The sequence below is a fragment of the Megalobrama amblycephala genome, linkage group LG4 (genome assembly GCF_018812025.1).
Source record: "Megalobrama amblycephala isolate DHTTF-2021 linkage group LG4, ASM1881202v1, whole genome shotgun sequence".
Classification (NCBI taxonomy): Eukaryota; Metazoa; Chordata; class Actinopteri; order Cypriniformes; family Xenocyprididae; genus Megalobrama; species Megalobrama amblycephala.
Genome location: NC_063047.1, coordinates 12,387,548 through 12,400,642, shown reverse-complemented (window position 1 = coordinate 12,400,642; position 13,095 = coordinate 12,387,548). Strand labels below are relative to the sequence as shown.

At 36.7% G+C, this 13,095-nt stretch overlaps 1 protein-coding gene across 12 annotated transcripts in view; it reads left to right on the top strand.

Annotated features, from left to right (window-relative positions):
• The window catches only part of arvcfb (ARVCF delta catenin family member b), a 190,726-nt gene that overhangs the window by 161,159 nt on the left and 16,472 nt on the right, over positions 1–13,095 (top strand). For all 12 annotated transcript variants that reach the window (XM_048187610.1, XM_048187607.1, XM_048187602.1 and 9 more), the window contains one exon: positions 12,130–12,257. In XM_048187610.1, the coding sequence (XP_048043567.1) occupies positions 12,130–12,257 (128 nt within the window). The remainder of the gene's footprint in view (positions 1–12,129; positions 12,258–13,095) is intronic.

The following is a 13,095-nucleotide window of genomic DNA, read 5'->3' as shown; positions in this document are numbered from 1 at the left end:
TAATTTTTTTTGGGGGGGGGATTAAATACTGTTATGTCTATGTGGTGTTTTTAATATGCTTTATGACTAAACATCTGCAAATTCATAATTCAACACCATTGCTGAGTATTTTCTGTTTAAAACTGCAGTGATGTAAAGACTGAAGAAAAAATCGCTGGTGTTTCTGACGTCACAAACTACTTTGTAACCAATCACATCAGCGTGCCGGCGGCCTTTAGCATACCATTAATTATGACCGCTCTGAAGCAGGGGAGTCTCAAGAAGCCAGGTCATCCTGGTTTTTCTGTTGATATAAAAAATCGGGTAGATTTAGCAATATAGCGGGTGTATGATATATATAACGATGTTATGATGAACTATATGCCTTTTCTCCACTGATATTAAAGCTGCAGTCGGCCATTTTTCCTCTTTGTTGCCATCTCTGTTTGAAACCTGCAATTGCAGTCATATGCGGAATAGTTATCGTTATGTTCGTTGTGCATCGGCACAGCTCGTCAGTGCGGATGAATCTAATGCTTGCTGTCAGTCAATGCACCGGTGTGGATACTGAACTTCAGAATCACAGATTCTACGTCTTGAAAGTATGACCAATATAAGAATTTTCACTGGAAAATATCAGCTGAACAAGTAAGGAACATGTCTGCCACTTTTGTTCTGACCAACTGAGGAAAAAAACATTAGGCCTACAAAAAATCGTGCTGCCAATGATGATTAAACGATCGCTTAGATCGGATCATGCCAAACCGTACAAATTATTATTACTGTTATACTTTGTTCTCAAATTGTTCATGTTAACAACATCAGCATTGCGTGACTATGTGTATTTAGTGTGTATTAGCGTTACCTGAAGATTTCAATTTCTGTAGCCACTCCGCAGTCCAAAGCCCAAACTTTTTGCTTTTTGACTACGGGTGAATCTCCAGTTGTCACTGATGATTGTCATTTGGATCTTTCTGGATTACAATCCGCCATCAAAATGATGTTTAATTATTTCAGCTGCTGTGAGAACAGGCTATAAGTGATCCGCTACAAGCGGCATCCTCACATGATAAAACCGACTAGCCTGGACGGGACTCCTTCCTTTCTGTTTACAGGTGTGACTTAATGACGCAAAGACGAACTGCTGCGTGCTCGAATTTCCCGCGGAAATCCACCAGGTCGTTCTTATTATAAAACATTATTATAAGCTTACCGCTGTGAATCGAGCTAAGATAAGAAGATAGTTTGGAATACTGGCTGGATATGTACTTGCTCAAAAATTGATTTTGGATAATTTTTAACCAAAAAAAGTTACGAACTGCAGCTTCAAGGTGTTCAAAGCGTTTCTAAGGGTACTGATTGTTAGATGACAGCTGTCTGACTCGCGAACAGGAACATGGTTTGTGTAACGTTAGCAACACATTATTAGCTGTTTGATAATGTAGTTAAGCAAAAGGCTAATTATTTAATATAAATTAAATTATATAATATTAATTATATAATTTATAATTTATATATAATATTAATTATATAATTTAAATTATATAATATTAAATTATATAATATTAATTACCATTTTGTAAAGATCATAAAGACACGCCCCCCTTAGTTACTGTTGCTTTGTCCAACAAGCCATGGCGCTGTCACGCCACACAGAGTGAAAAATACATCGCGGAGCAAAGAGGATACTGACAACACGTCGACAGACAAGACGGAACAGGTTACTTATAATATTAAACAAAGTCCCAGCTTTCCAATTGTGTAATTTTTTTAAGAAATTCGAACAATAAAAAACTTTTCATGTGTCGTGACAGATTGTTGTAGCGCCTCAGCTCAAGCAGCTCGTTAACTGATCATCTCTTCTTACTAGTTAATTTATAACATCAAATAAACATGAATGAACATGAGAAGGAATGTTGTTTCAAACGCGGAAAGACGTCAATACACGCCATTTTTCAAGTTCAAGTCCACTCAGGTTAATCTTCTAACTCCTGACTGCTTTGTCAGACAAAATGGCGGATTCAGCGTAATGACTGGTTAGATCGCTTGTCAATCAAACTCCCGGTGAAGGGTCAGTTGGCTTCAATTGCAAGTCAAGTTTTGTTGCATAGGAGTTTCATACTGTATGTTACACATTCCACATTGGTCATTCATGAAACTTAGATGACAGTTAGGATGCTGCCTCAGAAGACATATGTAGGTGTAGGCAGCAAGGCAGTGTTTTGGAATAGAGCCTAAGATTGTGTGTTTGTGTGTGGCCCTGGTAAATCCTACGATATGGGTACATAATGTCCCACAAAGATGACAATATCCGAAATCCTTGTGGGGACATTTTTTGGTCCCCATGAGGAAAACAACTTATAAATCATTCAAAGTGATGTTTTTTTTTTTTTTTTTAAATGTAAAAATGCAGCAAGTTTTCTGTGAAGGTTGTGTTTAGTGGTAGGGTTAGGGGATAGAATATACTGTTTGTACATTATAAAAATCTGTGGAAAGTCCCCAATGGAAACCCAATGTGTGTGTTTGTGTGTGTAGTCATTCACAGCATCAAAAACTGACAGATGCCATCTCGAGAGTTCATAGCAGATTGTTCAGACAATGCTTGATTTTTATCTTGTATCAATGAAACTCAGTGTTTATTTCAGTCCTGGGCATATTGGCTGTCAGACGAGATAGACAGTTGAAAACAATTCTCAGTGGAAAATACTCAGACAAATTTGTATTTTCACAAAAATGCAATCTACATCAGCCGTGTGCTTTTAGCCTGTAGGCATCTCTCTTTCACTGATTTGACATCACATCAGTATGTATAATGCCTCTTTCCTATTTAATCTGTTAGATTTATTCGCTTGGTATTCACTGGCAATTTGTACTTTTGTGTTGCTAACCATTTGAATTAATAGTGTCATTATCATATAGTGAGATCAGAACACCGGTGGTGTGAGTTTTTGCAGCGCATCTCATGTTAAGTGCTTTTGCGTTCTGCATGCCTTCTCTTTCTCCCTTCATTCTCAATGCGTTGCACGAGCTGCCACTTGTGTCTGTGTGAAAGTTAAATGATCCAGAGCTCAAGGTGAACCCCAAAACTTTTTTTATTTATTTATTTATTTTTTATATGGTAAGATGGGTCTAAAGATGCAAGACTTAGAATGTGGACTGTAACCTTTCAAATTAGGTTTTATTGTCCATAGAAGGTTTTTTTTTCCCAGGATGCTTTGGCACAGCCTTCACGCTTATAGCCTCTCAATTTAGCAGCAATAGGCAGCAACTGCCCACCTAGTGCTCCTTATATGTACTGCACAGGAGACTTGATTTCAGTTAACTTTAATGAGCATAAAAATACAAATACACACAAATGTGACCCTGGACCACAAAACCAGTCATAAGTCGCACAGGTATATTTGTAGCAATAGTCAACAATACATTGTATGGGTCAAAATTATCGATTTTTCTTTTATGCCAAAAATCATTGGGATATTAAGTAAAGATCATGTTCCATGAGGATATTTTGTCAATTTCCTGCCGTAAATATATCAAAAATGTATTTTGTGAGTGGATAAGCATTGCTAAGAACTTCATTTGGACAACTTTAAAGGTGATTTTCTCAATATATATATATATTTTTTTTTGCACCCTCAGATTCCAGATTTTCAAATAGTTGCATCTTGGCCAAATATTGTCCTATCCTAACAAACCATACATCAATGGAAAGCTTATTTATTCAGTTTCAGATGATGTATAAATCTCAATTTCAAAAAATTGACCCTTGTTGACTATTTTTGTGTACCAGTGTCACAAATATTTGGTGAAATATTTATAAAAAATAAAAAATAAAAAAGTTTGGGGTCAGTAAACTTTTATTGAGCAATAATGCATACATCAAAAGTGACAATGAAGACATTTAAATGTTACAAGATATTTATATTTAAAAAAAAAATAAAAAAAAAATCAGTTCTGTTCTGAAGGATCTTGGAGTATTCTCTGATGAAATTTCTGTTTTGCCATTACAGAAATAAATTACATTTTAAAATATATTAAAAAATGTTATTTTAAATTGTAATAATATTTCATAATATTAATGTTTTTACTGTTTAATCTAATAAATGGACTCAAATATATGAAATCTTAATGACCCCAAACTTTTAAACAATTGTGTATAAAGTAGGCATTTCTCTAGTCCTGGGTGAGTTTTTTCACAGTTTTACCATTGCTCTCCTGCAAAGGATGCATTGAATGCTTTCTTAGAATCAGCTTTCACATCCAAAGTGCACCTCTGATGCCTTGAAATGCTAAATGGTTGACAGCTTAGTAGGTTTTGGATCAGAGCTAAATGAAGCATCTATATTCTCTGTTTCCTGTCACCTAGATGTTTGTCTCTCTTCTTGTTTACTCTCTCTCTCTCTCTTTCTTTAAAGTCTATTAATGAATAGATTTGCTATAGTGTGGTCGGACGGTTGGTTGCCTGGGAGATTGAAATGATGGCTGTTTTGAAGTGCTGGTGTGTGATCATCTCCTCCTCTGCCTACTTCAGCTCTACTGTTGAATTTTATAGACAAGGCAGCTTATTTTCTTCCTTGTCTCCTTCTACCCTAATCACACACCTCTACCCTGGGCTATCCAACTAGTATCGTTTGAAGAAGAGGCAGGGTTAATTCTGGACTTTATCTGACCTCTAGATCTTTAGTAATTCAATAATGCAATTCAATTTCCTCTCGCTCGCACCGATATCTCAATGAATCTCTCAGAATCAGTTTAGCAGTTACTGTTATGTTGGTATATGGAAGATTGATCAAGGTTTTGTCAAATTCTTCCTCTCAGGGTTTTTTTTTATTAAAGGTGCCCTAGATTCAAAATTTGAATTTACCTTGGCATAGTTGAATAACAAGAGTTCAGTACATGGAAAAGACATACATTGAGTTTCAAACTCCATTGCTTTCTCTTTCTTATGTAAATCTCATTTGTTTAAAAGACTTCCGGAAAACACGCGGATCTCAACATAACACCGAGTGTTACGTAACAGTCGGGGTGTACGCCCCAATATTTTCATATGCCAGCCCATGTTCCCAACATTATCAAAGGCATTAGACAAGGGCAGCCAGTAACGTCTGGATCTGCACAGGTGAATCAACAGACTAGGTAAGCAAGAACAACAGCGAAAATGGCAGATGGATCAATAATAACTGACATGATCCATGATAGCATGATATTTTTAGTGATATTTGTAAATTGTCTTTCTAAATGTTTCGTTAGCATGTTGCTAATGTACTGTTAAATGAGGTTAAAGTTACCATAGTTTCTTACTGAATTCACGGAGACAAGAGCCGTCTGTATAATTCATAAACACAACTTCATTCTTTATAAATCTCTCCAACAGTGTAGCATTAGCCGTTAGCCACGGAGCACAGCCTCAAACTCATAGAGAATCAAATATAAACATCAAAATAAATACTTTACTCACATAATTCGAAGCATGCATACAGCATGCGTGACGAACATCTGAGGGTTATATTAGCTGTGTGAACTTTGTAAATGTTCTGTAATATAATCGAGAGCTCGTGTGGCAGGGAGCACGCGAATTAAAGGGGCGGCGCGCTGAAAAAATCAGTGCATAGTTAATGATGCCCCAAAATAGGCAGTTAAAAAAATTAATTAAAAAAAATCTATGGGGTATTTTGAGCTGAAACTTCACAGACACATTCAGGGGACCCCTTAGACTTATATTACATCTTGTGAAAAAGCATTCTTGGGCACCTTTAATTGACCATAGGAGAATATGAGATTAAGGATATCTTTTTTATAATTTCAGACACTAAATTCTCATGCCAGTATCTACTCTATCATTATATAAACATGGATTATTACATTGAAGTTCATCCGTTCTCTTCACAATGCATTTGTCTTTAATAGATAGCCACTCAAAACGTTTCACAGCTGTTAAAAATCTATTCTTGGCAAGCTTTGTGCCTCAAATAAACATCGAGTTTAAAGGCCCATCGAGTTTAAAACCCACAGGAACTTGGAGAAATAATGTGAAGTGCATTATTGCTGTCCATACTGAAGCAAGTCAGTCCTGGTAAGGAATAGTTTCTTCTAGTTCAATACTACTAGAAAAGTAATTAAATCTGGGTATTTTTTTGAGTTGAAAGATGGGGTGAAGAGAGTGGATGAATAGAGAGGGAAAATCTCGTTGTGAAGGTTGGTTTGAAGACTGACACTCCACATAATACAAGCCATTGAGGACAAGCAAAGCAAAAAGACCTCCTCGGGTGAACGGTGACAAGCTGGTCTCAGCAGCCAGTCTGGTCTGGGATGTCACAGTGAGATTTGGCCAGCCGGAGCACAGAGGAGAGGAGGAGAAGCCACTTTTAGGAATGAACCGGAGCATTTTAAGAGCTGGCCAAAGGCTCTCAGTCTGTAAATAAGCATTTCCAGAGGAAATCAAATATTCGACAGGCTTGTCCATTCTATTTCAGTGGCCTGTGGAGGGATGAGGGGTTCAGAATGAAAAAGAAAAGAAAGGTGCTTTGTTGGTGCATCCTGTTCCCTGCAGACTACCCTACTTCCTGTCTCTATGGGAAGCCCATATGAGCAAGAATGCTGTTATGTTGACTGTAAGCCATTACCACCTTCCTTTTGGTGCTGTCGGTTGGCATTTGAAACTCCTACCACTTTGTTGATTCAACTTACAAGCCATCACATAAAACGTAAGTGTGAAGTCCGTTCCAAAGGTAGACTGTCATTTGAATGGACTCGTTTTCCCTGAGGAGACGCCTCAGGAGAGAATCTTTTCTTTCTTTCTCATCTTCTGCATTCATAAATTCAAGTATACACAGATTTTGTTTTGATTTTTTTAAACCAAAAAGACCAATATACTATATATAACTGAGAAGACCAATTTTTTTTTTTTATTTCTAGCAAGAGCTAAAGGCTGAGCAACATCTTGCACTTATTGCTTATTTATTGTCTCCCTCAGTTAAAGGGTTAGTTCACCCAAAAATGAAATTTCTGTCATTAATTACTCACCCTCATGTTGTTCCATACCCGTAAGACCTTCTATCATCTTCAGAACACAAATTAAGATATTTTTGATGAAATCCGAGGGTGTCTGATCCACACATAGGCAGCAACATCATTCAGGGTTCCCAAGGGTCCTTGAAATCCTTGAAAGTTTGTGAATCTGAAAATGTGAAAAAAAATTTCAAGGCCCTGGAAAGTTTTTGAAAATAAACATGCATAGATACAGGTTCAAGTGACTGAATTTATTTTATGCAAGAAGTGTTCTGGAAAAAAAATCCATATTATTACCTTTGGTCCGCTAATGTGTTATTTTGCCAACACTTTGTGGCCTGTGCATACTAGCTTGCTTGATTTACGTTAGTTATTAGGGGTGTAACAATACATCGATATAGATCGATACATCGATCTAATGTCTAACGATACGATGCATCGATGCAATGCTTAAAAAATCGATACCTGTGGGCTAATTATAGAGGCACCTTTGTTTTAACACTCAACACATTTTCACACAATATCAGTCTATGCATTATCGCCAACTCGTGCATTCTCGTTTAAACTAACTTTCAGAACTTGTGAAAGACACTCGGGACAGTAGATGGAACTGTCACTGGCTGATCGGGCCAGTGCTGAATCTTCACGAAAGTTTATAATTTGCTTGTTTTTAAAGCCTTGCAAAAAGCAGTGCGCACACATCTCAAACAGTGTCCGTTAGATCACAACACTGGAGAATAGAGTGCTATGAATCGTTCTTCACACACACAGTAACTGAAATTAAAACTGTTAAAACAATATGGTAAATAAACTGCCGCATAAGAGCGCCGCGCGCTGTTACTCTGTGTTGCTTCAAGCACATCATTCTGCACACGGGATGCGCATAAGTGCTTTGTTCCGCTCTGTATTGGAGCCTTTATAATAAATTTGCACAATGAAAGAATATTAATACCTGTCTTGTTTTGTCCTACCTATAATATGTTGTTGCTTCATTAAAAACCTGCGCTATACATTTAAAATAAATGTCTTTTAATTATGTGTGTGTGTGTGTGTATGTATTCCTTGTTTATCAGTTTTTTGACATTACACATTTTAGCACAGAACTAAAATACTTTCTTGACTGTTGTCATGTCATAAGCTGTCATTAGATTACTGTGTGAATTTTTTATTTGTGGATGACCCAATCAGGGTTCAGGATGTGAAATTTTGAAATAAATGTTTGTTATATATTTTGGTTGCAGTTGTGAGTTAATAAAAATTTAACTGGTTGTGTAAAATAGGCTCAAAATATCGAAATATTAATCGAATCGAATCGTATCGTAATCGTATCGCAGAACTTTTTGAGGTATCGGAAAATATCGAATCGCTGGCTATGAGAATCGATATTGTATCGAATCGTGATGAACTGTCCGATTTACACCCCTATTAGTTATGTGCATTTACGCATTACGTTAAGTGTTTCCCGCATGAGGTACTTTGTGTTGTACGTTACCACGACGTTCACGCACACGAAACTACTACGATGGTACCGCAACATTTCACAGATGTAAACCCATGAGGCAAGAAAAACTTAAAAGCATATTCATATATCTTAAAACTTCTGGTTACATGAGCCTAAGCTCTTTTCAATGAAATCCATGCAAAAGTTAATATCAGATCATTTTAGAATACAGTATAGGATGTACCGAATATTCTTCAGTTTTATGCAAAACAGAAATATGACAAATAGAAAATCTCTGTCATATGGCCAAAAAAAAAAAAATGCTTTTGACATTTTTGTGTTTGACACAAACTGTAACAATGTATCTTACAAGGTAACACGATGTAACCTTGCTCTCACTTGAAATGTGTCCCGACATTTAGTCCTTGAATTTGAGGGTATTGAACCTGGAAAGTCCTTGAAAGGTCCTTGAATTTGAAGTTAACCAAGGTGTGGGAACCCTGGTCATTGCACCTTTTGATATCCAGAAAGGTAGTTAAAAACATGGTTAAAATAGTAAATGTGACTACAGTGGTTCAACCTTAATGTTGTGAAGCGATGAGAATACTTTTTGTGTGCAAAAACAAAACAAAAATAATGACTTTATTCAACAATTTGAACCATGTGGATCAGATACCCTTGGATTTCATCAAAAATATCTTAATTTTTTGTTCCGAAGATGAACAAAGGTCTTATGGGTATGGAACGACATGAGGGTGAGTACTTAAATTTCATTTTTGGGTGAAATAACACTTTAATGCTATGGTGAATACCTCTTTTATGTCCACTCTAAGGTTATTAATGTATACATTTAATTTAGTTTTATTTTAGTTTCAATTCATTCTCCATACTGCTTATCCTCTTTAGGGTCACGGGTTAGGGTTGTTTCTTAGAGTTGTTTCCTGGTGTCACTCACTAATTTTAATTTACCCACTAAAAGAGAGTACGATTACAAAAGCAAGAGTATGTCTCTCTGAATCATGCTAATGATCCCTTTCCTATTTCCCTTGGGATTGAACATTCCATTCATATACGTAATAAGGCACCAGGGTGACATGTGGATGTTTCTTTCTTGTGAAGCGATTATTGTATGCGTGCAGTGGCTTGGATTTTTATGTGTATAACGGCTCATTCAATGTATTCAACATTACAGCACGGTTCTCACTTTGTTCAAAGAAATAGAAGTTGGATCCTGACAGGAATCAATGATATTTGCAGAGCTGATATGTTTTGTCTCCTGCTGTTTTTCAACTCTCTCTCTCTCTCTCTCTGAAGGAGGAACGTTTTTGGTAACTAATCCCTAATCATAGCTTAAAATGTGCTGTTTCGTAACTACTACTCAGAGGCAAATCAGTGGACAGACTCCCGGATATCAAAGGGCTGTCATGGATATGACATGAACTTTGCGGCAGGGTTTAACACAGACGTCAGTCATACATGGAAAACACTCTCCATTTGCAGTGATAAATCCGTCAGCCGTTTCCCCACAAGAAAAAGCTTATTTAATTATCTGATTTTGTGTTTATTGGCTGGTTCGAGTTAAAGCTAAACTAGCAGGCAATCATCTTTCCACAATATGAAGCATTTAGGTTTTTCGATGTTAACTCAATTTTGACAGAGAGATTAGGGAATGCTATAGTTGTCAGAGAGAGAGAATACAGCTCTGTATCTGAACGACTATGATTTATGACTTTCCACTTAGCTCTTTGTAAAAAGGCATAATACTGATGTGAATACATGCCTTAGCTAATCCGCACATACATTCATGAGGCTTCTCTGATGTCTTTTTGCATAGTAACACACTCAAGAGGAATTTTAAAGCAGCGGGGAGGAGAAAGACTTTAAATAGCCTTAAATGGTAATTGAGGTTGTGAATGTGTGGAAGCTACAAAAAAAGATGAGGACAGTTCTTTCGCTCAAACCATCAGTCAGACAGAAATAAAAATGTATAGTGAGCAGCCCACATCCTGCAGGCCACTCTTCCATCTCTAAATTATAGGTGTTAGGTGCACATTTAGAAAGTGCAGATGGGCCAGGCAGTGGTTGAGCTTTTCTAATGCAGTCACACACCAGCAAACATGCATTAGTATGTCAGCCCTTCCATCTTTTTCTGCTCGCCGCCACAGCGCAAACTCATTTCAGACGTGTTACCGAATTACACCGTGTTGCAGTTTTGCTGCCTTTGTATGAATATCATTGCTCAGGTTCCTTTGAACTTCTCCAGACGCCTCGATTTTGACGTGGCAGTGAAAAAGATGTCCTGTTGAACCCCCACACATCTGTCATGCTCAGCCTTGGTTGTATTGCTTGCCCAGGCCAAGTTATGAAGAGAATCCATGAGCGCTTCATGACTAGCGTTACACCAAGACTGTGCAAGCTGGATGTGCGGTGGTTGCACAGTTGAAGATTTCAACTAAATGGTTATCCTCAGACCCAGACAAGGACTCAAATGTTGAAACTTTCAGTGAGTATTAAAAGGGATATTCAATATTAAATATTAAAAGGGATAGTTTTCCCAAAATTAAAATTGTTGTTGTTTATTTACCCTCGTGTTGCTCCAAACCTGTATGACTAAACATCTTCTGTGCAACACTGTCTCAGTGTTTCTTTTGTTCAAACAATGAAACTCAGTGGACTTTTTTTTGGTTGTTTTGGTTGCACTGGGTTGGCAAAAACAGTTGAAACATTCTTCAAAGAATCTTTGTTTGTGTTCCACAGAAGAAATAAGGTCGCACAGAACAGAACAGAAGAAATCTCTTCAGATATCTTTTGTTGTTGACATCAAAGGTGTTTCCCCTCAAACAGTATATTGTAGTTCAAATTCATCTGTCACTGTGTAGAAGTGTCAAATTAGGTAGATGCTGACATGGACGTATTGTGTGACATGACCTCATCCTTAAAAAAAAAAATACAATACATTTTGTGGATATTTTTTATTTTGTACAGTAAACAATTGTGGTCCTGAAGCGAAACCACTGGAATATACAAGAGGCAGAACGTTCTATATTTATGTTTGTAAATCTTGTATTGCAATACTCAGAGGTGCAGCTTATGAAAAATAATTGTAGAGGAACACGCACATACGAACGGTCACATCCCAGGAGTAGCATACAGGGATTCGTATGTCCGCCGGCATCATTTAGCATTTAGACAGGAGAAAGCTAATTATCCACTCCCTACTATCACTGCAAATGTCTCCAACATGGGTATTCTCAAAATGTTGTGGTGGTGTTGTTGTTTTTGTTGGAGGAGGAACCGACATTGAATCAGCCAGAAAGAGCTTCTTCTTTTGGGTTTCTGACCTCAAGTCATGTTTAATGAAAGACTCCGTGATTACATTGGCTCAGATTGGGGTGTTGCTATCAAGAAGCCAAGCGTCCATCAGGCAATTGGCTTTTTTAGGCAGTTTGTCTAGTGAACTGCTCAATGTATCTGTGAAAGTGGAGTCTCTTTGATTTTCTGTCTCTATTTATTTGTCGTGATAATCATGCGTTTGTCCTACCGTGTTATTTTGTCCACTTTTTGTTTCGCCAGGTGCACCACAACACCAGCAGAAGGAAATGTAATCAATGTTTGCCACCCCATAGCTAATCTGTGTTTGTCTGTGTTCAACTAGTGTTATATCTGTAATTCTGTTGTGTATCTGTCATGTACATGTGCAGGTTTTGAGTTACTGTATCAGCCGGAGGTGGTCCGACTCTACCTGTCTCTGCTGACAGAAAGCCAGAACTATAACACGCTAGAAGCAGCGGCCGGGGCTCTACAGAACCTCAGCGCTGGACAGTGGACAGTGAGTGTCTTCTCTTTGGTTCCATTAGAGATTCTAGAAAGTGTATTCATATGCTTATACAGTGGAACATTATAAAATATGGAAATAAAATATACAATAAAAGAATCAGAGCTGTTGTCATGATGACATGTCTTGTTTTCATGACAACATGTCTAAAGTCTCTTATGCTCACCAAAACTGCATTTATTTTGAAAATTTTAATATTGTGAAATATTATTACAATTTAAAATGTTTTTGTAAAAAACTGTTTTTGTTGTAAAATATTTCAAAATGTAATTTATTCCTGTGATGGCAAAGCTGAATTTTCAGCATCATTAATCCAGTCTTCAGTGTCACATGATCCTTCAGAAATCATTCTAATATGCTGATTTGGCTCTCAACAAACATCCATCTTATATATATATATATACACACAATTTACAATGCAGGGTGAGTAAATGATGATAGTTTTAATTTTAGAGTGAACTATCTCTTTAATATTTTGTTGAAACCATGATTTTCTTCAGGATTCTCTGAATAGAAAGTTTAAAAGTACAGTACTTACTTGAAATCTACATTTTTTATAACAATATAAAAGTCTTTACTGTCACTTTTGATCGATTTAATGCTCCTTTGCTGAAAAGTCTTACAGACCTCCAACTTTTGAAAGTTTTTTTTAAGAATTTATTTGTTTAGTTCTGATTTATTACTATTCTGCTGAAATCTGAAAGTGTCTCAGTTTTCTCTGTTGACAACAGTCTTCTGCTTTAAGCAATAATTATTGTTATATTGTAATATAATTACTGTATAATTGTACAATTATCATAATTGTATGATTATATTGTATTAAATATGTATA